At 42.1% G+C, this 27,750-nt stretch overlaps 2 protein-coding genes across 2 annotated transcripts in view; one reads left to right on the forward strand and one right to left on the reverse strand.

The window, feature by feature from the left end:
* LOC116388319 (cystatin cpi-2) overlaps positions 1 to 4,916 on the reverse strand; it is a 6,329-nt gene extending 1,413 nt beyond the window's left edge. The window contains exons 1-2 of the mRNA XM_031856035.1: positions 4,825 to 4,916; positions 4,479 to 4,692 (exon numbers count right to left, since the gene is read on the reverse strand). Coding sequence (XP_031711895.1) covers positions 4,479 to 4,566 — 88 coding nt within the window. The 5' untranslated portion in view covers positions 4,567 to 4,692; positions 4,825 to 4,916. The remainder of the gene's footprint in view (positions 1 to 4,478; positions 4,693 to 4,824) is intronic.
* A 4,319-nt stretch (positions 4,917 to 9,235) lies between these two features.
* il11ra (interleukin 11 receptor subunit alpha) overlaps positions 9,236 to 27,750 on the forward strand; it is a 62,274-nt gene continuing 43,759 nt past the window's right edge. Inside the window, exon 1 of the mRNA XM_031855517.1 lies at positions 9,236 to 9,351. The gene's annotated coding sequence lies outside the window, so the exon portion shown is untranslated. The remainder of the gene's footprint in view (positions 9,352 to 27,750) is intronic.

The raw sequence follows: 27,750 nt of genomic DNA on the forward strand, positions 1-27,750 counted from the left end.
TGGAAGTCACGTGAGTCACTAGTCACTCAGTAGTCATGTGAGTCGCTAGTCACTCTGTAATCATCTGAGTCACTATAGTCCCGAGAGTCACCAGTAACCTGGAAGTCACGTGAGTCGCTAGTCACCCAGTAGTCATCTGAGTCACTATAGTTCCGAGAGTCGCTAATAACCTGGAAGTCACGTGAGTCGCTAGTTACTCAGTAGTCATCTGAGTCACTATAGTCCCGAGACTCGCTAATAACCTGGAAGTCACGTGAGTCGCTAGTCACTCAGTAGTCATGTGAGTCACTATAGTCCCGAGAGTCACTAGTAACCTGGAAGTCACGTGAGTCGCTAGTCACTCTGTAGTGATCTGAGTCACTATAGTCCCGAGAGTCGCTAGTAACCTGGAAATCACATGAGTCGCTAGTCACTCAGTAGTCACTGGGTCACTAGTCACTCGGTAGTCATGTGAGTCACTAGTCTCGGTAGTCACGTGAGTCGCTAGTCACTCGGTAGTCATCTGAGTCACTCTAGTCCCGAGAATCGCTAATAACCTGGAAGTCACGTGAGTCAGGAGTCACTCAGTAGTCATGTGAGTCACTATAGTCCCGAGAGTCACTAGTAACCTGGAAGTCACGTGAGTCGCTAGTCACTCTGTAGTCATCTGAGTCACTATAGTCCCGAGAGTCACTAGTACCCCTGGAAGTCATGTGAGTCGCTAGTCATTTGGTAGTATCATTGAGTCGCTAGTCACTCTGTAGAGATCTGAGTCACTATAGTTCCGAGAGTCGCTAATAACCTGGAAGTCACGTGAGTCACTAGTCACTCAGTCGTCATGTGAGTCACTAGTCTCTCGGTAGTAAATTGAGTTGCTAGTTACTCGGTAGTCGCTGGATTCCTAGTCACTCTGCAGTCACATGAGTCACTAGGTAGTCATGTGAGTCACTAGTCACTCTGCAGTCACATGAGTCACTAGTCACTTGGTAGTCATGTGAGTCACTAGTCACTCTGCAGTCACATGAGTCACTAGTCACTTGGTAGTCATGTGAGTCACTAGTCACTCTGTAGTCACTTGAGTCACTAGTCACTCTGTAGGCACGTGACTAGTTAGTCACTCGGTACTATTGTGAGTCGCTATCGCTTAGTGACGTGAGTAACATGAGTCGTTAGTCAGTCAAGTTAACATCTACCATGATCTTTTCCTAAAGATCCTAAGTGGCTTAACTTCCTGTTAAGACAGGAGTTTGAAAAAACGCTATGCATGTAACAGGGGAAACTGACAAGCTGTTTTGACACGTCCAATACTAATGCTAGAATGGTATCTAGAGTGTCAGAGCTAAGGGCCTCTGACCAAGCGTTGGTATTTGACGAGTTGGGAATGAGAACGTGTTGCACTTATTCATACACATAAAAATGCCCACCCATACACATGCACTGATACACTGACTCCAATGGCCCAGTCAGTAAGTGTTCTGTTTCTGTGTGTTCCCTTTGGGGTTTTTATGCTCCTTCATCCTGAAAATTTGCGGTTTCAGTCCAGAACATCAGTCAAGGACTTGGAAACGTTAAGACAACTAAACCCTGGATTCAGCCAGTTTTACTCGAACACTGCCAAACCGTTCACACTACTTTGCCAAACCAAGCCTCATTCATCAAGCCAATAATATAAAGCAGGTTTTCTCAAGGAAAGAGAAGGGGAATTTAGATACAGTAGTTGCAGCTTCTGTACCTTGGGTGGCCCACGTAATCAAAATGATGATTGTTTGGCTTTAGTTTTTCACAGTGTCAAGCCACAATGATAGCAGTGAAGGTCTAGGGCTGACAATGTAGGTGAGTCGGTCAACCACTTTCATCCAGACTTAGATATCTCAACAGCTATTGGATGGATTGACATGAAATTCGGCACACCCAATAATGTTCTGCAGAGGATGAAAGCACTGATTTCACTGATCCCTTGACTGTTCCTCCATGAGGCTGACATTTCAGTGTTTTATTAAAATATCTTGGACAACATTTGGACGAAATACTATAGATGTGACGTACTTTGGGCTGATTTTCCTGTCTTACAATGTGAAACATCTCAATCTACAGTACTAGATGGATTGGCAAAAATGTTTTACAGACATTAATGTTTCCCAGACAATGTATCCAACCGACTTTGGTGGTGCCCTGACATTTTGTCTGGCCCAACCAGGAGGCTGACTTTTGTAATTTGGAGTTAGATTTCTCAACAACTATAGATAGCCATTACATTTGGTTCAGATTTTCATGTCAGCCTCAGGTTGAATTGTTCTATTTTAGTAATTCTGCACTTTTTTTTATCTAGTTCAACATTTTAATGTAATTTAGTGCTAATTAGCAAAGGTTGGCTGCCAACATCCCGAACTGAGTTGGTGTACACGATGAATAGTATACCTGCTAAATGTAAACATTTTAGCATATCCACTGTGTATTTAGACATAAATAAGCTTTAGTTTGAATTATAAATACCCATTTCTACACAGCCTAGGTATGTTACTATGGTTACCATGGGTCCCCAAATGTCCTTTTTTGGAAAGCGCCTTGACATACCCTGAGTAAAACATGTGTAAAATATTAATTTTTTGTGGTACTGTTATCAAATTTGAAATTGGACTAGGTAAGGCTTCATACTGTGGTCCCATTGTGTTTTCCAGCTAATAAGTCCCAGCTATCGTCATCTGCAGGCATCTGTTTGCAAAGAAATATTCAGGCGGAAATAAAAACTTTCTATTTCAGTGTGTTCCAACTTCTATTAGTCAATACCAGTAGCATTTACAGTGACTCTCACTGGTGGGGGAAAAACTTCAGAGTGTTACCTATCAAAACAGACCAAAACCATGCATGTACTTCAAATGGTTCAAGAACAGCTTTCAATTTACTTTGGGTATGCCATGGATAGCCATTTTAGGCGCTGCCATCTAACATGCTGCACCCTTTCAAGCACAGAAGTTCATTATGCATTGTAGTACAACAATACATAGAAGTCAGGGTGTGTTCAGAATCGCAACGCATCACACTCAACATTGCAGTTGGTTGATGGACATCATGAGGACAACACAGATCTTACATATACTGTATATATAATAGAGTATTTATGTTTTATCCTCATGAGTATTTAAAATATACACCAAGTACAAATCTGAACCAACCACAATGTTTCTCTGCTCAGTAAAACCATTTCAATAACAGAAGTCATGGGCTGATGTTGGACACATTTGGTGGATTGGTACTGAGTGGCCCTGATGGATTACTTTTCACTACACTCCCAAACCAAACTCCATTCTGCCAAGTTAAATAGCATCTGACCAACGACGACTCTCTCAGACTGCTGTCTAAGCCAAGCCTCCTGACTCACTGTACCCAAGCAGACAGCAGTAGAGTCACTGTCTACAGACTGACGACATGAAGGAACAAGTTACTGTGTTTTGTGTCACGCAGGCACACACTGTGCCATTTCTTCTTTAAACTGTTTGAAATCATCTCAGGTTGAATCACTTTATTGCTGATCTTGATGCCTTTAATAGCTAAGACAATCTGCTCATACAAGAGTTCAATTACTACTACAATTGCTACTTTTATTTGATTGCTCAAATTGTTCACATGCGTCATCTCATTGTATTAGAAATGACAAATGGACAAAGTCAAATTGGCAGAGACTACAAACGTTCCGTTCAACTGGTTTCTACATTGCTGGTCGTGACTCAGATGTTGCATCTGTACTATCCTTTCACTCAAGCTATTCAACTGTGTGTACATCGTACACACTTATTGTTGTTTGTTGTATTGTTATTCACTCTTCTCAAACTGCACTGACTGACATACAAAATCTCAATGACACTTGGTTATAGTTCCTTTTTGCAGAATTCGTGCTTCACTGGGTTTGACTAAGATTTTTAATATAAATGTTCTTAACTACATCTGACATTTTTCAGGTACTCACAGAAATCAGGGCGATGAATCAGGATTTTTTGTTTTTGTTTTGAGAACTGTCCCCACTACAGATTTTAAATAAGCATATAAGTAATAATATATAAAAACATAGTAAATATAAATAAGCAATAAACAAAGAAAAGTGTCAACATTTTCTTTTCCGCATTTTATCTCTGTGGGCGATTGACATCTTAATATTAATTAAGGTCACCAATATGAGACTCATCTGGATCACAAAAATAGAACAAAGTAAAAGTAATGTAATCAGGACAGTATAAGTAGTTACAGCGTAGCTTTGAATATACTTATCCTTTTAATCATCAAATTTGTTTTGAGAAGAGAAAGCTGTTGCCATGAGTCTCTTTATTGTTCTTCAATGCAAAGACTCGTGTATCAATTTTGGTTCCATTAAATTAAGCCAGAAAGTCGACATGAGCACCAAGTAGGTCAGTTCCTTCTCTATCTTATACTATTCCTTTGTCTTGCTTGCCTCTCTGTAACTCCCCGTTCTCATACTCGTACTTCTTATCCATATCACCACGTACTTGTTGTGATGACTTCCTCCACAGGCTGCTCGCCCAAACACAGCTGGATGGCTGACAGACAGATCACCACTGCCAACGGGAGGAACATCTTTTACGTTTCGACCACCACCAAGCTGGACTCTTCACAGGGGGAGGACTGACCCGAAGAACGGATCCCCAAAAAAAACAGGGCTTCAGATGAGCAGGACACTTGCCAACTCAACTCGCAGACGTCCTAAAGTGTGATCCAAGGAGGAAGCAGTACAAAAAAGGAGGGGAAAAAGATAACTTTAAAAACACAGCAATAGAGCAAGAAAGTGACAGATGTAGAAAAGGCTGCAAAGAGAGAAACATTGCAACTCTTTACCTTTCTGGTATTAGAAAAAATAGGACTTCTGTGAGCAAGACGGAGTGAAATAATGGCAGCTAGGGAGAGAGAAAGAGGGGAGGGTGTCGTCAGTGAATGGCAGAGGCTGTTCAGCATTTAAGCTCTGGTATGTTTAACAAACCAGTGAAGACCACACCCCCCCTGCTGCCTGGCAGTGACGTCATGCAGGGATTTAACAACCATCAGCGGCTTTGGGGCATGTGTGTGAGTGTGTGTGTGTGTGACTAGGTGTAGATGGGTGTCAGATGTGTGCCATTGTGCGCGTGTCTCCGTGCTCTTTGTGTGTTTGCATTTATGTGTGTTGTGCGGGCCTGTGGCCTGCCAGCGCGGTGCATCAGTGTGTGAATGTGAGCATGTATACATGAACGAGGCACTTCTGTGGGAGATGTGACTCAAACTGGCAGTGAGTCACTGTGCAAACTGTAGGCCACAGCATTATTATTTCTAAAGTACGTCAACACCGGGTCCAGCACATTTGTTATCATGTGATAAAGGGTTTAAAATATTCTGACAGCAATGAATGAATGCACGAGCGTCAGCGAGATGGAATGAACTCGGGAGTCCTCATTCCTAAAGATGAGGCTGAGTGATGGAAGAAAGACTGATTTTCTTTTTTTCTTTTTAGAACGTTAACCCTTTCACAGTGTGTTCCCAGTTCATGAAAGTTGTACAAAAAATGTCTTGTTTAGCGTTTGGTTGTTATTAGCTCCACCCTCTCAACTTCTGGTTGAAAAGAACCAAGAGCCAAAAACCAAGATAGCGAGGGCCAAAACGCGGAACTTGTAGGCTTTAAAATGTTAGTCCAAAAACAAACAATGGCAGCTAACAGCAATGATAATAAATTCCTAATGTATGCCAGCGTATGAGAAAGGGACACTCCATACTCCCAAAAACACTGATCAATCGCCCACAAATATGTATTGTTTAGACCAGGGGTCTTCAACGTTTTTCAGGCCAAGGACCCCCAAACTGATAAAGAAATGGAGCAGGGACCCCCGACTATATATATTGTATAAAATTGTGTTTTATATTAAATGGGCCTAGTACCGTGTATACCTCTTTATTGTGCATTCAATACTAAGCTATTCAAATAATACACAGGTTCATATATTCATGTTTTTATTTTAAACATGTGCAAGGTACAGTGAGTAGGGAGGCCGTGCCACTGCCATTTAGAAACATACCTTGTCAGCTGATACCAATGCCAATATCAACATTGTCTGTTAATTGCATGATAATCATGCATACAAGCTATTCAAATTGATGTTTTCATTTTAAACATAAATGTGGAAACGAAAAATGAGTGATGGCCTATTAGTGCCACTGCCATGCATAAACATACCTGTTATCTTGCATACAATACTGAACTATTAAAATAATGGACAGATTGATGTTTAGAGAAAAAAAAATTACAATTTTTTTTTTATTTTTTTAATTGTCTAATCAACCAAAACATTTCGCGGACCCCCTGTTGAAGACCTCTGGTTTAGACCAATAGAGGGCAGAAGACCTCCGCAACAAGGTGAGAAACCGAGAACAATGATATGTTATTGCCTCATGGATTTTTTAAGGGGAACGTGTTGGCAGACAGTAGCCTATTTAGGCATTCAGCAGACACAGAGCAACATAAGGGTTCATTTGGAGATGTGTTTAAGCTCTGTATGCCAGGGTGCCTGCTCTCCAATTTGTTTTCTGTCACCTCTCTTCTGTCACTATGGATTAAACATGTATGTAATAAATAGGGAGCAATAAAAAAATCAGGTCTTTGCTTTGATGTTCCACTTTTTGAGATGAAGTTGATGAGAGCAGCGAGACTGAACCAAACCAAGAAAATGAGCTAAAAGAGGCTAAAATGCTCTATATGAGGTGGAAGCACTAATACCCACTTATATTTATAAAAGTCAGTATTTTTTTTATTTTATTTCATGAAACCTTCCACTCTCTCAGCTCAAGTCTTGAATGTGAGCATTGTTGGTAGCATGAATAGTTGTTTGTTTGTCTGCTAGTTGGCAGGATCCAGATCTATCAACAGATTTTCATGAAACACTGACGAGGGAATAAATGATTCCAGGCACTGCAAAACTTCCATTACCTTTTGTCCGACTGACGTTAAGACTTATCCGTTAAAATAGTTGCAGACCGAAAGCAAAATCCCTCAATCTCTGCTGATGTGATGCAACAGTTCTGCCTCCTGTGTGTGATGTGTCAGGCTGCCCAGCAGGGGGGAGCAGCACCGTATCACATAATGCAACAGGTGGTGGATGAGGCGGAATTAGTGCTCAGAGAAACAGCTGTGTTTGATCACAGAGGAGCTTGAATAATATAAGCACACAGTATGAGCAATCAATTTAAAAAATAATGTCCTGTACAAGTGGTCCCACATGCAAATACATTCTCCTCAATAGTCACAGTGTCTACCAGCTACAATACTCTGGGCTTTCAGCTAGGGGCACCATGCACACTGGTCAGTTTAGGATTAAGTAGCAGATAAGCGACAGAAGGTGGAAGTAAAAGCTACATAAACAGAGATAGCTAAATGATATCAATAGCACAAAAAAGCTGACAGCTCTCACACAGGAAGCAGAGATAAAGACAGGTGAGACAAAAGGGGGAGGGTGGGGGGGCAGACTGACATGTTGGCTCATACAGTGAGGTAGATGGACAGGCAGATAGACTTATAGCCAGACACAAAACATGCAGATGGACAACAAGCAGCAGTCCAGCAACACCACTTACAAAATAATCTGAATCAACGCCACTTGGACACTAAACTAAACTACGGACTATTCTAAGAGAAATGTACGACACTAATAGATGCAGACTGAAAAGCCAACATGCAGGAAGACAGACAAAGTTCTCTTCCAGGCCTGGTTGCTGTTCGCTGCTCCCTAATGAGACGCGCTGTAACTCTTTCAGGCCGCGGCTGACGGGTCAGGGTCAGTAAGTGGGTAGCTGGACTTGCTCAGATTGGAAATCCCCCCCCCCTTCTTTCAACAGAATAATTGATGTCGGTGTTGTTTGCCTAATGATGGGTGGGCCGGACGCCAACGGGCCACAGTTTTTGTTCTTGTCCAGTCTGTCCAGGTCAAAGGTCAGAGTGACTTCACAGATAAACAGCCAGCTAAACAGAGCATACGGCGTCTACCGCTGTGTGGTATCAAACTGTCTTTTAAAGGTAATTAATGAGACGAAACATGTTTTTTTTAGTCATATACGCTGTTGATTGTGCAGTTTATATACTTTGTGGAAATTATAAAACTGAACATATGACGAACAGTAACATCTCTAATGAGACCAGAGTGAAATGTGGCATTATGATTCAAGACTAAAGACTTTACCGTGCAGACTGAGTCACCAGTTGATTTTTTAGGAACTCCCGCACAACTGAATGCAAACCAACGTGACACCCTTGTGGCACATTTAACCTTTGCGAAGCTCCTCAGTGTCGGTTGACGCTGCATCAGCAAGGTGGGACGCTGCAGTGTCGCGTCTGATTGGGTTGCACTGACAGATGTGTTATTTCTTTTCCAAAGCTCCATTTGCATTCACGGGGGAGGACAAAAGGTCACCGCTTTGGATAATGAGATGTCACCGTCATCCAATTTATGTACCGCTAAAGCAAAGAGCAATGGAACCATTAATGGATTTAATGTGGTTTTTTTTTGTGCTCACCACATAACAGGTGACTTACATAATAAGTAAACAAATAAATAAATCAGGGTCTCATGATTTAGGTGTCGCAGTTTAGACCAATAACTGAGTAAAACCTGGAAAAGCCTGTGTTTTTGAGTGGGGGACAACACGTTTCACAGAAAATGTTCTTCATGTACTACTTGTCCTTACCAGCAGAGGATGAATGTTTTTTTAATATTAAAAATAATTATGATCTTATTTATTTTGACACTTTCCCCCTCCCCTCTCCTTAAAATAAAGCAAAAAAAAGATTGCATATAGTTGGATTATTTGAAAATGAACTGATCCAAATGAAACAATGTTGCATTCATGAATAAAATTAAATGATATATTTAATAAAATATGATATTAAAAAAATAAGTAATAATCAAGTAGGCTAATAGTTAAAGTGCTGCCACTTTTAGGTAAAGCCACTGCAGTATCGCATTAAAACATCTAATGAAAAGTGATGCAAACATAAACCATCATAATCCTGCTGTAGGAGACCCGTATCCTGTTCTTTCCATGCCACATTCCTTAAAACCTCAGACCTGGGATCAGTGCTGATAGCTCAGCCGCCCATAATCCCCTGACAGTTAGGGACCCGCCCACTAAACCAGGTGATTGACAGCCGGCTCTTCCAACCAGGTGGCGGCCGACTCTGTCTGGCCTCCTTCCTCCCCTCCTCCTCCTCCTCCTCCTTGTCCGACTACGTTGCTCTCGTGCCCCGCTAGTCTGTCCGGGGGAGCTGAAGAACAACTCGACGAAAAGTCCCAACTATGGAAGGCGACAACATAATAATAATGCCTGTTTGACTCGGGGACATTTTCCAAGGTAAGTTTGGCTGTTTATAAGTGGGCCCCCAGTGGGGGAATTAGCGGCTCGGAGGCTGCGCGTGTCGGGCGTGGAGGGGGGGGGGCGAAAAGTTTATCCGCCTCGCTACACGGGACAGGAGGGGAATCTCCTCTATGTTATTCACAGTGCATGTCGGTCCCTCTTCAGCTAGTGGGACACTTGTTGTATTACATGTTTTTTATTATTATTTGATGCTTTATAATACCACAATACCTCCAAACAAAATGAATGCCATTTATTTATTTATTTCTATTATCCTGTATTGTTAATTGAACTGATCTGTTTTCTTTTTGTGTTGATTAAACAGCTGTGTTATAGGGGTGAAAATATCTTTCCATATTGTTTTTGTGAAAGCTGTAGTAAGAAAGTAGCAGCAAACAAGCCAAGTGTGAGATAGTATTGAAGGAATTTGGCTGTACTTAAAACATAGTACAGTGTTAGAATTTGAATGATTAAAGACTCGTGGCTTAGTGGCAAGTGTGGTCTGTGAGCTGCGTGTGTTTATGTGCATGCAACACTGCACGTTTGTCTCTCCGTAGGGAAAGTAAGATCAGAGCATCAAAGGCACTGCTGATGCATCGACTTGTTTTGCTTCTGCCTCTCAGGAACAGGCAGTGTGCAGATGTAAAGCGCCGACATCGTTGAGTCATCCAAAGGCACTTGTTAATGTGATAAACAACATTCTGCATCATCCTGCTCTCTCCCTTTTGTCTATTTATTTGCACAATTATAGTTCCGGTGGCTCAGCAGCAACAGTTAATGCTCCGAGTCCGCTATTAGAAACAAATACTGTACACACAGACACACACACACAGACACACACACACAGACAGACAGACGGAGACACACACACAGACAGACAGACGGAGACAGCGGGACGGGGTCTCGCTGCAGATGTGCATTCCTGCAGCCAGTGGAGTGATCGAGCCTTTAAATAGAGCTCAACGGGAATGCAAACAGACCGAGCAGAAAGACAAAGCCTGGGGGGGTTGGTGGCAGTGGAGGCTGCGAGCTAGGTTCCCTCAAAAATAACCCAGCGTGTTGCTCTTTCTTCAAATGTCCCACCAATTAATTTGGAGCCAAATGTGGGTCAGAGTTCGCGTGACGGAGGGAGGACGCGGCTCTCGAAGCCACCGAGAAAGTCGAGGTCGAGTGTCGATTTCAAACGCGGGATGTCTGCCCTTGCATCACCGCGTCACATTGCACATCGTGTACCGGTGGTACTTTGAACCTTGCCCATGATGGGACGTTATGTTTATCACAACCAGGCAGGTTTGTGATGCCTTCAAAAACATGTGCCATACGGAGCACAGAAGAGAGATTCTCATTCATCCATGCGTTGAGACTTGTCTTTTTCGTTTTGAGTCATCATTTGGTTAGCGGTTGGTTTTTCTTTTGTTTTTTTACTTGATGGAAACACTAAATATGAATCAGTGGATTTCAGATGTATTGAGTGTACTTATGAATGAAAGCCAAGCTGAGATTGTGTTTATCCAGTAGCGTGTGTGTGTGGGTGTTCTAAGTATCAAGCTGCACTCATTCATGTGGAACACAAATAAGATGTAGTAAATATAAAAAAGCGATTTTTTTTTTTCTTTTTATTTATTTATTTTTTTTTTCTTTTCTTATTTATATTTCCAGCAAATACTTAAAATATTATTGTCAGGGAATTGACCCGCCCCTGGAACGCTGCCTGGCCAATCATGGTGTAGCATCGGCCAGCTCTAATTAGGGTTCGACAACTATCCTGCTCTGCTCCATAGACTCTCATGCAACTGTTCATTTTCAGGCTGGTTTTGTGGATTTCTAGCTTGTCAAACGTTGTGTAATAGTGATACTCGTTAACAGGCTTCAAAGGAACGGTATTCCTTCATTTCATTGTCTTCTGTCTCGATCACCAGCTGATTGGTTCACTTTTCACAGTGTGACCTGTAGGCTTTCAGCTTCCGTCTTTATCTTTTGAAACTGTTTTCACTGCTGAATCAGTCTCATGTCCTGGAAGTGCAGTTAGTGACAGTGTGGGCTCCATGGTTGCTTCGACAGCTGTGATCAGGGCTTAGCCAACGGTCTCACTCCTTGCTGCTTTAAATGGGATTTCTGGATTAATGAAGGATTTTAGTCCGTTGTGTTAAGCTCAGAAGTTGCTCAACGTCTTATTGGTTTGATCAATACAGATGAGTCACAACCACTAGTTGGAAGGTAAGGGTGTTGTTGCGTTCTTTCGGGGGGATAAAGTTGTCCTCAGCACATTTGGCTGTTTGACTGGGATTGGCCCAATCAATTTTGACTATCCAGCTTTTGTCTGCAAGTGGCTCGTCACTGTTGGTTGCAGTAAAAATAGCAGTAAAACAGACAGAATTGCTTCAGCCAGCCTCCAGATTGTTAATGTGTCCCAGGTTTTCGCCATTACTGTTTGTTTATTTCTTTGTTTTGAAATCAATTCAGCTAATTTAACTCGGCTAAGAGTCCTCACAGAGAGGGCTGATTGTGGTTTGGTCCTAGCCAGAGTCCCTGTGTGCTCTGTGGAGCCAAACACCTGGCCGCTCCCATGTCGTATCTCTTGTCCCTCGCAACAAGGTTTGCCATTCATGGATTTCACTTCGCAGACTGGGTGGCCTGAGCAAGGAGGATGCTTCCTGGTTTAAAGCTTGTCAAATCCTGGCTTCGAAAGCTGTGCAGCAGAAGATCGGCTCGTCCACTCTCTCTCGGCCACTTAACCGCTTTGAAAGTAAATGTACACAGAGTGAGAAAAAGGAAGCACCTTGCTGTTTGCCTCTGGGAAGGTAAGCAATGGGTTCCCAGGCCTTCTGTGTCTATAAAAGGAAACAAACGGAGTGTATTTTTTGCTTTATAAACACTGTGACCAAAAAACCTGTAAAAAGATTATTTAGAAATATACTCGGTGAACAAATGTGCTCTTTGGACATGGGGGGGGGGCGCAACAGGGACATCCAGAAGAGAAAGGGAAATCCAAGGTGCTCAGATCTTAATGTTATTTAGATCGATTTAGGGCATGTCCGTTTGTTAGCTAGTAGGACTATTGATTTTGCATTCCTCAAATCAGGTAGGCCTACTCATAAATAAATGAACAGGGATCTTTCCAGTTTATTATAATGTGTTAATGTACAAAACACACAGTTAATATGATCTCCTCAAAGCCACCAGACTCCATTGGAAAAACATGTTGGTGGACTGCTGAGGTTAAATAACATCAGGTTTACTAGCGTATTTTCCCTGATTCCAAATCGAGGGACAGGAAAACGCAGTGTGCGCATGGCTTTGTGGGTGTTTTTAGGTGTGCAGAGGATACACACATGCATCTTTGGAAATCTTCTGAACAGAGAACTTCTGAAAAAGTTCTCTGGCATCATCCTTGGATCAGTCCTGGGATGGGATTTGATGACGTGGTGTCCTTGATATTGGTTCGTCTCAGGATCCTGGCGCCCAGGTTATAAGTAAAATTAAATTTACTCTGTTGCTTTGTGATAAAAGCTTTAAGGAAAATCCTAGAAAAGAAAGTGTATCAACTCAGGATTTAAGGAAAAAGTTTTGCTTTGTGTAGTCACGTTGACTGCAGTGGAGGGGGAAGCTCGTTGCTCAGGGAATAACACTTACTGTAAGATGACTGCAGCGAGCCAACTGAATATAAATTTGAATAGAAACCATATTCGCTGGAACACAACGCACTTATCAAGAGTTTTACCAGCAGTTCCAGTTAAGTGTGGGAGTCGTTTTTAGGAGTTGCCCTCAAGCAATCGCATGATCAATCAAATGAATGCTCGGATAGGAATAACCAATCAGAGACGGGGGTGTGACCTACACCTGCCCCATTGTTCCATCAAACTCCTTACATTTGCCACATCTGTCCAAAGTCCCAAATTCCCCCTTTCTGCGGTTTAATGAATACAGACCTACAACAATTTACTCCTATACTCCAGTCCATTTTTTTAACGAGGGCCCAGCTCAGTTAAATTCACATCCAAACACCTCATTCTAGCAAGAGAAAGGTACTGTTCTTCAGCTTGGCTCTTGCTTCGCCCGATTCCCTGCAGACAGCTCTCACTGGCAGTGCAGTCTCTGCTCAAGCTTCTGGCCAAAAACCACATGCACACACACGCATACCGTACACACACGTATGCGCATGGGCTCCACTCAGGCCTTCACGCAGACTCAATGCGTGCACACTTGCACGCATGTTCACAGGCGAACTCAAGACAGTCCAGTACTTGCCTCCCATGGTCACGCGCATGCGGAGCACAAGTCCAGTCCAAGCCTCCGTACTGTGCTCTCCACACTCATATTTCACTAGTCACACACACAGAGGGCCCACGGCAATCAACTATTAAATTAGAGAGGGAGCTGCTCCAAGAACTCGGTCGCTGCTTGCCAGGTCTGAGGCCGCACTGTTTCTTGGTGTGCGCCTGTGAGTGAGACGGAGAGAGCCAGCTCTCGATATTAAACCAACGCTGAGGGGCCTAGATCGGGGTATTTTCTTCTCCTCTGGTGCTCGCGCACTTATATCCCCACTCTTACTTATTAGGAGCTCTGCCCGATCGTTTAGTCCAGAGTTTTGGCTTGTTGGTTTCTTGTTGTACTGCGATTCTCTGCGTTCTGCAGCAGTTCAAACCAGATCCAAGCCACAAGGTCGAGCCACTTAAGTAGGGCTTGGCGTCGTGGGTTGGAGCTGTGGCTTCTTTTCGAGATCAACCGACCAATAAGGAGAGCGATAGTGTGGCGATAGTGAAAGTGTAATATTTCAAAAAAAAAATTTTCTATCTAAGGAAAAAAAGCAACAACTGTCAGTGCTCCAGCTCCACACGACAACTCCCTGTTTGATGGCTGAGTGATGGTTGAATATAATGGCAGCTCTGTAGAGAAACCCTATACTCGCTCCTTGATGTATGTGAACTGATGCCAAACATCTGAAGTTTGCTGCATCTGTTTTAAATAGAAAAACTATTTTTGCCAGAAGACTCTGGCAACATGTGAGATTATAATGGATAACCACGAAAGCCATTAAAGAACTCTTGGATACCCTAGAAATTTAAGATGAATTCAGCAAACGAATGTTTAAAGGGACAGTGTGTAGGATTCGGTGGCATCTAGCCAAGTGACCAACTGAATACCCCTCCGCTCACTCGCCCCTTTCCAAGACTGCAGTAACGTGAGCTGCCGAGTGCAAAACCGTGGCGACGCCGGTCGCCTCGCTCAGGGGCCATCCTTGACGTAATGACACCGCTTTAGGAGCGAGGGAAGTCATGCAGCGGTTGTTTCGCGAGCGTGTCAGAGAACTCTTGGGGCTTTCAGGTCACATAAAAATGTGAAAGTCTTTGTTTGGTTTGTCCGTTTGAGCGACTAGAAATATGGCAGTGCAACACGGTGGACTCGGTGAAGACCACCCGCTCCTTATGTAGATATTAAGCTAATGAAAACACAACGGTTGTTAGTCTCAGGTGATTATACACTATTGAAACATAGTTCTGAACATTATTTTCCTGTTTTATTTTCATAATACACAGACTTACAACCAAAAGAACGAGTGTAACATTAATATTTAAAACAAAACTGTTAACAGAGCATGATGGAGCCCTATTGCAAGCGTGTTACAAAACAAAACACGGCTCAATAAGGATGTATGATTATGATTTCGACGAGCAGGGGAGTCATTCCTTTCTCCTCATATATCACTCCTTTAACAGCAATTTCTCTACCCGTTGGCTGCAGAAATATTGTCTTTGGCACTACAGCTTAAGGACAAAGGAAGGCATCATCTTTGTCACTGCTTAGCCCAGGTGGAGACAGTATCATTGTGGGGGATGGCGTATTACATGCCTGTCTTTCACTTAAGGTGCCATCACAGCAGCCGTAAGGGAAGAAGCTGCAGGAGTATCAAGTTTCAAACTGCGCTCACCCAAGTGATCCGTTTCTAAACAGGATGAGCTCAAAGCTCAGAGACAGTAGTTTCCATCTTTATCCAACCGTGGCATCATCTCTAGCAAATATTTCAGTTCGTGAAAAATGTGGAGGTAGATAAGTTTCACGCCACTTTTAATAGTTCTGGTCAGTACAATGGCAGTGAAGGATCAGACCACTCCACTATCTGTATGAGTTGTGCTACTCTTGTAAATCTATTTGCTAATGACTGGAGGACTGGCTGATGCGGACGGCTTCACTGTAAGCTTATCACTCGTTGGGGTGAGCCACTGTGAAGCTCGGCTACTCTGCAAGAACAGCATGCATACTCAGAAATTCCCCCGGAAAGATAAACGTTAAAGAATGTGCTTCCTTCCCATGCAAATGTGATTTATGATCCTTTCCCTGGAACTCTACTGGCTTCCACTTCACGAAACTAAAACATTTTTAACTATCAGTCACAGGGGAAGATGTACCATTTTTTGTGTGAGGTCTGTATGTATGATTGACTGTGACCAACATACCAATATCTCAAAAAAAGGAACAGCCCCATGTGTATGAAAATGTGCTGTGCACGTTTTGACATATCGCTGCAATCCTGCCAGTGTAAGCAACGTCTATTAGGTTAGCCATATATCCTGTGACGACTGTCCAGCGCAGTGTTGACTGTGAAAATACAGCTAGCTGGGGAGATTATTAGAGCTTGGAAGAATATTAAGCCTCTGCTGGTATGAAATTGGTTACTTTCCAAACCGGGTTGATTTACAAGCTGCCGTGGCAAAAAAAAATAAAAATGTGCCGACATTTTGGCTGCTCGGTGTTGACTCCTCTCCCTGCAGGTGTTCATATTTACCGTCCCTGGCAACCTGAAAATGTTCTGATTGTGACCCAGAGATCTTCAGCTGAGCACACAGAACCTCCATCTTGTTATTTGAAAAGGCTCATTAATGCGTTATTGCTCTCTTCGCCCTCCCAGTGGGGTTCATTCTCTGAAGCAGTGAAGAGATCTCTCTGTCTCTGTAACCAGTTAGGGTGGCAGCAGGGATAAGTGGCCACAACATGGCCACAGTGTATAAGCGCTATTTTACACATGGGCATGCTGTGATCAATCAATCGGATCAATCAGCTGCCCCCATACAGTCTCGCCAATGTTGCAAAAGCCCCGAGGATTGAGGGTTGATTGCTAACCGGGGTAGGAGTTTTGGTCCGACGGCTCTTTGTGGAGGGAGTCGGTGGCAGACTTGCGTATTCCGTTTGACCGTGAGTTTCAGGATGGGAGCGGAGATTTGGGTTGTGTCCGTCTTTATTCCCGATTCGTTTATCGCACAGCTTACAAATCACTTCGTTCACCTTCCATGGTTCTTCTCTTTCGTTTGGTTTACAATCCAAAGAATAGGCAAACGGGAGCATTTGCATTCTTATTGCTAACGAGAGCGGAAAGCCTTCCTGCTGGAGTTGGGGCTACATGGGTAATTACTCAGGCTGTGCTGAATAGCTCGAAGCTCCATTCATAACGTTAACATCCAAATGATGGTTATTATTAATAACTTACAGAAACATTGTGTGCAATAGTCCTTCTTTCACCTCCTCTTCTCCCCTCACATTGAGTTCCCAAAAGGAAGGCGAGTCCCCACAATATGACGGCAAGCCATGCAGAGCTCAGTACTCCTCGTCTCTGTTATTATCTCAGCCATCAGTCCAAAATTTGTTGAAAAATGTACAATATGTTTTTATCTAACAAAATATTATGTTTCAATCCATATCTGTTGGCAAGGGTTTAAAAAAACTACATTTTGGCTGTGATGAAAACCTGGTTACTCTTTAGCAAGCACCTGTATTGATGAGGCGATCTAGCAGCAATCTAACAGCACCATCAATTCCATTTATATAACCACAATAACCCAAAATAACATGTATGTTGGCATGTTACTTTCGTTTTATACGCGACAATGAAGTGAAGCATAGAAGAGCAAGAGACTGAATATAGCAGAAAATACATAACAGGCGTTGCATAAGTGAGTCATGTTCCGTTAAGGTGGACACGTGAGGACCATTTTTGTAGCCGTGATATCGGCCATTTTTATTCTATTTTTCCCGGATGTGTGGATTCTGTGAAGTGCACATCTGTGCTAATTGGTGCCAAAACGAGTACTTCCACAATACTACAGACAAACCGTGTTGGAAACAGCAAGCAGTAATCCCTAAATGGTAGCTTGTAAGCTGTTGCCAGGTTGGGAAACGCTGAACCACGTGTGTTCAGGCTCTAGAGACATCAGCAGCGCTGGCTTTGAGACAGGACGGCTACAGCACAGTGAAACCTTAGACGGCGTGGATAAGTCTGTCACTGAGGCCTTAAGAGATACTGTAATATTGATAGAGGGAGAAGACTGGCTTTAACGTTGTAGGGTTTGACACCGTGTCAACTCAAAGACAGATACTTAATTGTGGCACAAGTGGTCGAAAAGAGACATTTCCTGGTATGAGTCATGTGTGTGTGCCTTTTGTGTATGGTCATCTAATATTACACACCTCTACTGTGTGTGTGTGTGTGTGTGTGTGTGTGTGTAGGCATCTTGCATGAGCAAACAAATCTTACAAAGGCCTTTGCCACCACTGTGCAGGAGGCGAATACTCAGTTTTGAATATGCAGACATATACAGACCATATCATTTGTGTTATTATTTGAATGGGGTAGCAATTGCAGAGATGCGTGTATCTTTTGTAGACAAAAGCTTGTCCCTACAACTGAGCTGAAACAAGTAATTGTTAATATGATATACTGTACAGCAACTATTATTGATTAATCGTTGACATACTTTTTCTTGCAAAAATGTCAAAATTTCACTGATTCCAGCTTCTTAAACGTGACAGCCTGATGCTTTTGTTTGTCACATATGATGATACATTTTTCAGTTTCTGACTCTTGGTCGGAAAAAACGACTCATTTGAATGCTTTAACTGCCATTTTGGAAAATATATTAATCCTTTTAACTCACATTGTACAGACAAAATGATGGATACTGAAAATAGTTGTTAGTTGCAGCTCTTCTCTTTATAATGTGCCATTTTGATGATTATTTCTTTGTTTTAAAATACTTTGTCAGTGTTTCTTTAGAGTTGTCCCTGGGGTCGGTTATGGTTTGGAAATGTTTGCTACAGATACCAGTTTGAAATCGGTACCACTGAGAGACTTTGTGTGAATGAAAACCTCACGGCCTAATTAGTGGACCAACTATGTTTCTATAAATGACTACGCTAACTTCTCTACTATATGAAACATATCTTTCTATGTAAACATTCTGTTTTATTTTAAGTGACAGTATATTATGTAAACAGTCTGTCACTGTGACGATATTAATTTAGTAAAAAAGATGTTGGCACCGTCAGAAGAAACAGAAGATCAAACACTCGTTCTACCACCATACCAAATTCTGTTCTCAAATTTAAAACCATAACTTTCTTCAAACATTCATCAGATACCTTTCCCAATATTTATCACTTTTGGAAATCCACATGACCTCACCTGTGTGTGTGGAGAGGCTCCACTGCACAATGCGAAACACAGAAGCAGAAGATAATGGTGTTGTGAAATGTTTGCAGCATTGCAAGAATATAGGAGATACACTGGCAGTTCTTTGGGTCGCATGTTGAAACGTTTCCGATGGCGCTTGTAGGTGAAGGTAGGTCTTTTCTCTGCTTCTATGCAATAGCACAATCACCATAAAGCACCGACATTTGGCACAAGTTTGTCGATACCAGGTCGGACCGCCATAAGTTGATCACTGTTTTCTGATACCCAGTCCTAGTTGTCCAGCTCTAATCTAGCTTGTAAATTTTAATATTCATTTTGCAGTTATGGCAAGATTAAAGTCTCCCTCTACGAAAAAAATTGTTTTGCTTATTGATACTTGAGTTGGATGGCTAAGCTTCACTGTGCAGAATGATGAATGTGCAGAGTTTGTTTTCACATCCATCTGCAAAAAAGTGGAAAGTGAAATGATCATTATTTGCATATTCATAGATTACTGGATCTTTTTTAATGAGCTAGACGGAGGAGATGGAATTTTAAGATGAACTGGTTAATTGAACCTTCTTGTGGGAAAAGCATAAAAGACACAAATTATTTTTAAATGTCTTCAAACATGTCATTTTCTGCAGGCACTAAAAGAAAGAATCTAGAGGAGAGGAGAGAGGAGTTCAGATGGAGGGTATGGACTAAAACTTCTATTAACTGTTTGTATTCAGCCCTTCACAAAAGAGTTTCAGCTAAATGGGTGGAAGATAACAGTGGGTGGTCTAGGTTTTTAGAGTCCACCCTTTTGTTTGAAAGTGTCACCACTGTGGGTAAAAGTGTAAGTGTTTCTGCTGCAACAAGGCGACTATTTTTACCGGACTGCTCATATACATAATTGATAGACTTGTCGGTTTAAATTATGTGACAGTCAGTTATGATGTAGCACAATGCCTCTGGGGTACTAAAAGTGTGTGTGTGTGTGTGTACCTTTGATGACATAATTCTGTTGGAATGTCTATGAGAGATGAGTATGAACCTGCTTCTACCTCTGTTCTTCTTTCAGTTTTGTTACTCCCTTGTTCACTCTTAACCTCCCTCTCCCTGTTTCGACCTCTTCATTATTTTATTGGCTGTCTGTCTCACTCTATCCTGTCTTGCTGCCCCCCTGCTGTGTTTGTTGTCTTTATGGCGCGTTGGCAGTCTTAGAGGAGGATAAATGGGTGTTATCGAGCATGGTGATCATATCTGATCTGGCAGGCAGGTGACCGAAACAAACGAGCAGGAAGCCAAGGCTACACTGGCTACGTTTCTTTGATGAGCGCATGTTTACACTGAAGCTTACAAGTGTCCAAATTCTCCTTTTTGAATGACTCGGGAGGAAGCTTGTCGTTGACGAGCTGACGTACATGGAGACCAATTATTTTAGGGAGAGAATGGCAAAATCTTAATCCACGATGATGGGTGAAGAAGTGGAAAATCTGAATGCAAACTACCAGATGTAAAGGGGGCCTGTGTACCATCTTGTGCTATTTGGTTAGCCAGTCCATGTACTGTTGCATGTATAGACTCATTACCGGATCCATTCTGATCCATTTTATAGAAATGTGTGCATTCTCTAGATTTATAACAAAAGTTATATTTCAAGTTCATTGTTCTTTGTTAGATCTTTTTGGAGGCTAGATTAAGTACTTTCTGTCCTTTCTAATAAAATAAATACATAAAGAAACTTTACTGTCATAATGATTTCCTTAATAAAGGGCCGATAACTTGCTTAAACATTTGGTGTGAGTTCTGGGCTCTCTATCAAATCCACCTTGGTAGAGCGGCGTTGGCTAAATATGGCATTGTCTGCAAGCTGCAGTTTGTTGGAATTTTTGACTGAATGCTCGTTTGAAGACAGTTTTATTGCCGGTGTTAAGGTTGGTTGCAATGAGTCAAGCAGGCAGAGTTGACGTCACACTTCAAAAACACCGCTCGGCACTAGAGAAAATGATGAATCTAGAACGGATAGATGGATATGACGAATGACCTCAGCCTTTGTGTTGTTTTGCCAAATGCATGGTGTTAAACACATTAGATCGGAGTTGTTAACAGACGTCAGTCAAGAGGTATTGTTGCAGCATGAAGGTACGCAGCATGCACCCACCGTTCATTTGCTATGGACGCAATTCTTAATTGACCATCACTCAATTTAGAATAGAAGGCTGTTCTTAACCATAGCTTGTATATAAGAAGTGGACGTAGTCATCGTGACGCCACCCATTAGTTTGTGGACTGGCGTTGTGAAGCCTTGAGTTCAGCGATTTGGCCGTCGCCATCTTGGATTTTTCCCAATCAGTGAGAGGAAGTTACCATATTTGGAATGCGGAGGAGTGACGTGGAGACAACGTATACGGCTCTGGTAGCGGCAGCGACCTGTCAATCACAGTAAGCCCGCCCTAAAGCATACCCTGCTTTATGCTCTATTTGACTCCAAATGGACCATAATTTACTAAATGAACATCATGATGTATTGAAGAAGACTTGAAACCAGAGATTGAGACCATAAACTCATGTTTACAATGTTTACTGAGGTAATAAATCAAGAGAGAAGTAGAGTCATTTTCTCATAGACTTCTATACAACCAGAGGAGTCGCCCCCTGGTGGCCAATAGAGAGAATGCAAGTTTTAAGACACTTCCGCGTTGACCTAACTCGTCAGAACCAGGTTGCCGCCTGTTCTTAATTAATTAACAGGTTATGTCTTGCAGCTTTATTAACGTAGCCTTTTTTTGGGGAGGGGGGGACCTTGAATATAGAGGACCAGTCAATAATACATGTGCAAACTGTGGTGCCACCAAAACCTATAACAATATATTTGACAGAGAAAGTAATGAATTACAGTTAATAAAGCAAATTATTAAATCAAATTCAATTTATTTTTGTATAGTCCAAAATCACAAATTACAAATTTGCCTCAGAGGGCTTTACAATATGTACACATTTGACATCCTCTTGTCCTGGAACCCTCACATTGGAACAGGAAAAACTCCCCCAAATGGCACATTAACAAAATAGTAAAGGGGAAACATGCCTATGTGTCCCGTGTTGGATAAGCCTTTTATGATGACCATGTGGAGCGTGTTTACATTTTTAAAACCTTTTCTTTTACCCCGGTCAACATTAGGCTAATACGTTAGCTAACAATCCAGACGGTCATAGCAAAGGCATGGGATCCGTTCACCTGTTTTTATGCACGTCTTCAATTCGTGCATAAAAACAAATCCTGACTCTAAAAAGTTTTCTATCAACACTATATATTTGATATAAGTTGTCGTTCATGGAGTACAACTAATGCCTGAGCAAGTGAAATGTTTTGGAGTTGTTTTCTGGTTTGACAGATTTTTATCTCTGAAAAAACTCCGTCCCTCTGAACCCGCCTTTGATGTCTAGCAGCAATCGGCCTCCTGGATCACTCCAGAGAGACGCACACACACACATGCACACACAGGACACGTACATACATCTATGCAGCGTGTACTCGAAATCAACAAACTTTGAAACCAAATCATGGCGGTGCACTGTGAACCCCCCCCATCTGCCTCGCTATCTCAAACAGACCGGTGTCGGGTGGCCTGGCTGTTTGCGATGCCAGGTCCATGCAGCAGAGCCACACAGTGTCTCTCTCTTTCTCTCTCTCTCTCTCTCTCTCTCTCTCTCTCTCTCTGTCTCTATGTCTCTCTCTGTCTGTCTCTCTCTCTTTCTTTCTCTCTCGGTCTTTCTGTCTCTCTCTCTCTCTCTTTATGTCTCGCTCCCTTATCCCAGACAGAAACTTCGTTACAGCATCCTATAACCTGTTTAGCACAGCAAGTGATTTGACGGTAATGAGGTTGTTGATGATTTTGTTCTTGCGGGGGCCTTTTGTTCCATCGATGGAAGTCTTGATGTACTTATCCTGCTGCATTGGTTCACGTGAAAGGTTCTCTGCTATTGTCCGAACAGTGCAAGATGAGCTTTGTGAGCATTCGCTTCAGCTTGACATATAAAGGACTGAATAGTGTACTGTAGATCCTGCAGTGTACACTGCAGCTCAACTCTGTGTGTTTGTGTGTGTTTTGGGCTGTTTGCTTTACTGCATGATCTTTTTCGCCTGATCCAGTCATAGAGAGTTTGATTCAGCTTGACATGGAAACCAAGCCCCCTAAACAGTTTTTTTTATTTTTTATTTTTCTGTTTTTATTTGGGGTTTACGGTTAATGTTTGGAATGATATGTGTGGCAGCCCACCAATGCTAGCTTGTATGACACCATTTTTTGGGGGGGGTTTTGTTTCAAGTGCACAGGGTTGCATTTGGGTTTCTTTTTTTGCTCGCCACATAAATGCTGAAAGTAAGGTGTGCATTACACATTTAGTCCAGATGTTAATTGAGTTAATCCAGCTGTGACCTCTTACTGGTCTGTCCAGCGTTTATGCTCATTTCATCCCATTTAAAAGCACATATTAAAGGATTTTCTTTGTATTCCTCCATTTTTCTTTTTTGTTTTTACAACCGGCTTTGTATCTGTAGCTTGACTACAGAGAACTGTCACAAACTGGTCCGACTCCTAATCTTATTTACTTCTTCTTCGATCATATAGCTCTTGATTGATTGACAATTTTGCCACTTTTAGATTTAGGTAGGAGCCTTGTACAGCTGCTTGTGCTGAGACAAAATTGATTGTTGGAGAACTTTGGCTTCTTTTGTTCAGTAAAACAAGGGGTTTTGTTAAAAAAATATGTTTGTGTATACAGTATATGTGTTCACTCTGCAGTGAAACAAAAAAATGCATAACTTCCTGTCTACCATCTCTCCATCAAAGTGGGTGAAGTGTTTAGAACCATAGATTATATTTAAGAAGAATCTATGGTCTAAGAATCCACTTCACCCACCTGTTTGTGGACTACAATTTCGAGCCTTGAGTTCGGCCATCTTTGGTTTTTTTGCCAACAGAAGTGACACAAGAGGGTGGAGCTTAATACAACCAAACGTGGGACAAAATCATTTTAGGGGACCAAAATGTTACAACTAACTTTCAACTGAAAACTGTGAAAGGTTTTAAAGTTCTAAGACGAAAACACGGACTACTCCCAGACGAACAATGTGGTAGAGATTATCAATCGGAAGACGCCCTAAAGCATAAACATCATTGACTGTCTTGAAGAAGACTTGAAACTAGAGATTGAGACCATAAACTCATGTTTACAATGTGTACTGAGGTAATAAATCAAGAGAGAAGTAGAGTCATTTTCTCATAGACTTCTATACAATCAGACTTCTATTTGTAACCAGAGGAGTCGCCCCCTAAAAGAATGCAAGTTCAAGGCACTTCTGCATTGGCTTCACTTCTCAGAACCGGAGGTTGCTGCCTATTGTAAATAATTGTACAACATTCAGTTAATGTTCTGTTTGTATAAGTTCATGACTAGCGGGACATTTCTTTACTTACATCAAATAGTGGATTACATTAACATTATTCAGTATCTCTGTGTCTGCGTTCGTCTCGTTTCCAGCAGCATTTTTGAACAGTCAGTCAGACAGCGGTAATTAAAGAATCATGGCTTTCTTATAGTTATGCTCTCTCGGGATTGTTTTCCCCTCTGGTGTGGAGTGTGCTGTGAGTGGAAGTTTAACCCACTGTTTCACTGTGACCTTGTGTCTACAACTGAAGTGCATTAAACACGACTCCCCCCCCCGTCTGCCAGTCCTCTCTCTCTCTCATCTCTTCTTTCACTGACTGTTTTTTCTTAGTAGCTTCACCCCTTTCTCTCATGTCCATTCTGTTACCTACTAAACTCTCTCTCTCTCTCTCGGCATGTTAGGACAGTGAGCCAGCCAGTCGGCGGTAGTAATGGGGAAAGCATAGAGTTCCCAGCACCAGAGTGACTCATCGTTCTAGGGAACAGAGGTCATGTGTGTGTGGGGGTGGATTTGGGTGGTAGGGGGTGGGTTTCCTATGTTGTGTGTGTGTGTGTGTGTGTGTGTGTGTGCTCTCTAACATGTTTGTTATTTGGGTGTATACGTTTCCAATGCTTCCTTCCTGCTGAACACATAGCGAATGCCGGCTGCGTTAAAAGGTCATCTGTCGGTGAAAGTCCAACATACATAAACTCACACACACACACACACACACACACACACACACACGGAAGCTCATTTCCAATATGGTGCCATGAAGTGAAAGTCTTTAGCTTTACTACCACCCTTTAGTGCTATTTGTTAATTGCTTTTCTTTCGATCTTCCCACGTCCCATGAACAGTTTTAGATTTTCACCCCTTTGGCATAGTCAATACATGTTACAATTATTCAGGCTACTCAGAAATGGCACAATTTTTAATACTCTGCACATTTAAGGACAGTTTTTATAAATAAAATAATAAAAAAGAATGGCTACATTTGGCTTCTCTGCCCGTACATCCACAAGTATATAAATAGGTAGAGAATAATGTCTTTGTTCCAGCGATCTAACTACTGAGAAGAATCTATTGACAGTGAAAAAAAAAGGAAAAGTTTTCACATATTTTTTGCATGACTATGATATAAACAGGGAGTATAACTCACACTGAAGAAAAGACTCTAAACAGGATTATGAGGCAAATTATGAGAAACTGCCATATTTATTGGTGTGATGTCAGCAGGAGTGAGATTTTTTTTTTTTTTTCATCAACCAGGGTTCAAAGGGAAACACGTTTTTAGCTATTTCAGGTATGTTTTTTTTACACTAGCCAGAGTTGGAGCTGCCAGGATACTTTTGCGTCTGAATCCGTTTGTGTCATTGTAATGACACAGTGTCACCGTGAACGAATGCTAATACTCCTGAAGGCGACCCGGTTTATCATCTGTGTATATTCCAGCACATGCATGTGTGTGTTTCTCAGCGTTGCATAAAACAGCAATCTGCAACTATCTGCTTCATGTCTTTATAATTGCTCCCAGCAGTAGAGCGGCGCCAGTCAATGTACATGGGCGCGCATTTGCACGTACATGCATGCACACACACACACACACACACACACACACACACATTAACTCACACAGCACATCATCAGAGGAGTGTGGCAAAGCAGAACTGGGCAGAGTTTGTTGGCAGGCCAGCCTGCTGGCTTATTGACTTGGACGGAATTTGAAACAGCTATCATCATCAGCATATGCCTGTGTGTGTGTGTGTGTGTGTGTGTGTGCGTGTGCGTGTGTGTGTGTGTGTGTGTGTGCTCGTGTGTGTGTGTTCATGCATTTGATATACTTTATTTTTTTCCAGGCTCTGACAACTGGCTGATCTATCTCTCTATCGTGGTCACAATCAAGCTATTTGTTTGGTTAGCACAGAAAGCGAATGCAGCTGCAACACAATCAGATCCACATTACTAACCAAAATATCAATCATTTCATTTCACTGTCACAAAAACACTCTTTTCAAGTCCGTCAAGTCCAAATTTATCTCCGAATTTTTTTCCGTTTCTATTTCCGATGATGGGTTGGCTGTGCAGGTCGAGTCATTGATCTCAGCAAAGGTGTGTGTGTGTGTGGGGGGGAGGGCGGCGTGCGCGTGTGTGTGTGCGCGCGCCTGTGGCTGTGTGTGTCTCTGTGGAAGGCCTTGCTGGATAACACAGAGCAGATGTGGGTGGGTAGGTGGGTGTATGTTTAAAGAGCCTGTCATTGGCTCATACAGAACAGATGTTTGTTGGGCCATCATCATCATCTTCATCCTCCTCCTCCTCTGGCTTCCAGAAGATCCAAACTGTTCTGCTACATTTCAGACGCTAAACCAAACATGGCTTAAAGTGTAGACCCCCCCCGATTACGAGGGCACATGCATGCGATGGCGCGCCGTGTCGGGCCGCGTGATTGGTCGGAGCCAGATGTATTGACAGATGTTTAGCTCAGTACGCAGATGGCTGGGAGTCTTAACTAAGACTCTATCACTTTGGAATTTTCCAAACCAAAGTTATAAAGTGGCTGCGGTTTACGGTGATATTATGGTACTGCCAGCTGACTCCAGTTGAACGTGGTCCAAACAGTTGAGCACAGTTTAGCACAGCCAAACATGTTGAGAGGTAACAGTTGGTTTTTGTTTGTAAAAAAAAGTTTCCTTTGTCACCTTTATTTGGTACTTTGGTTCTTTTAGGGCTGCTTTAAATGTAACCAGAGCTTGTAAACGAATGTCACCAGAACTTTTGCTTTCTGTTGCAGGTTTGGTTAACTGTCGTATTTCTAATTAACCCTCTAAACCCCAAGCAGTTTTGGGGCTTTTTTTTTTGTCACATTTTACTCTGTGGCCTTGGTTTTCACTGCAGTATATAAGTCCTGCATCTCTATGGAAACAGCACCATCATGACTAGAACCAGAGAGGAGTCAAAAATATCTTGTGGGCAGTATAACACAAGACGCATATAACACATTTACAATGCCATAAATCATGAAAAAGAAGAAAAACACAAGTTCAATTTGTTTTACAAAAATAGGAAAACAATGGAGTCTATACAAGTGTTACCAAGTGTTACCAATGTTAGAAAAAATGATAGAGGCTCTACGTGCTATATATATTGAGCTATTCACATTTTTACAACCTCTACTTCCAGCTTCTCCTTTCCTCAGTGCTCTGTGTTCAGCAGCCTGCAGTTCAGTCCAAGTTTCACAGAATTGTTGTCACGTGACTGTTGGTCTCTGGCGACTCAGTCATGTCTTCCTAGTAGCGCAGAGGAGCTCAGAATTTAATGTTTTTTACAGGATCTTGTTAAAGCAAAAGGTTTATTTCGGGGCGAGAATTTAAATGAGTCATTTAGAATAAAATGTTTTTGATGAAATATCACAATTTTAAGCTTTGTTTTGGCAGATTTTTCTGATGGAAGTGTTCATCACACACGATGTGTTCAAGGACCGTTGGAAAGATGGAAATCTGACGATAATGATGGTTTTTACAGCTTCTGCCTGTGA

The sequence above is a fragment of the Anarrhichthys ocellatus genome, unplaced genomic scaffold (genome assembly GCF_004355925.1).
Source record: "Anarrhichthys ocellatus isolate YVR2014 unplaced genomic scaffold, GSC_Weel_1.0 scaffold16, whole genome shotgun sequence".
Taxonomy (NCBI): Eukaryota; Metazoa; Chordata; class Actinopteri; order Perciformes; family Anarhichadidae; genus Anarrhichthys; species Anarrhichthys ocellatus.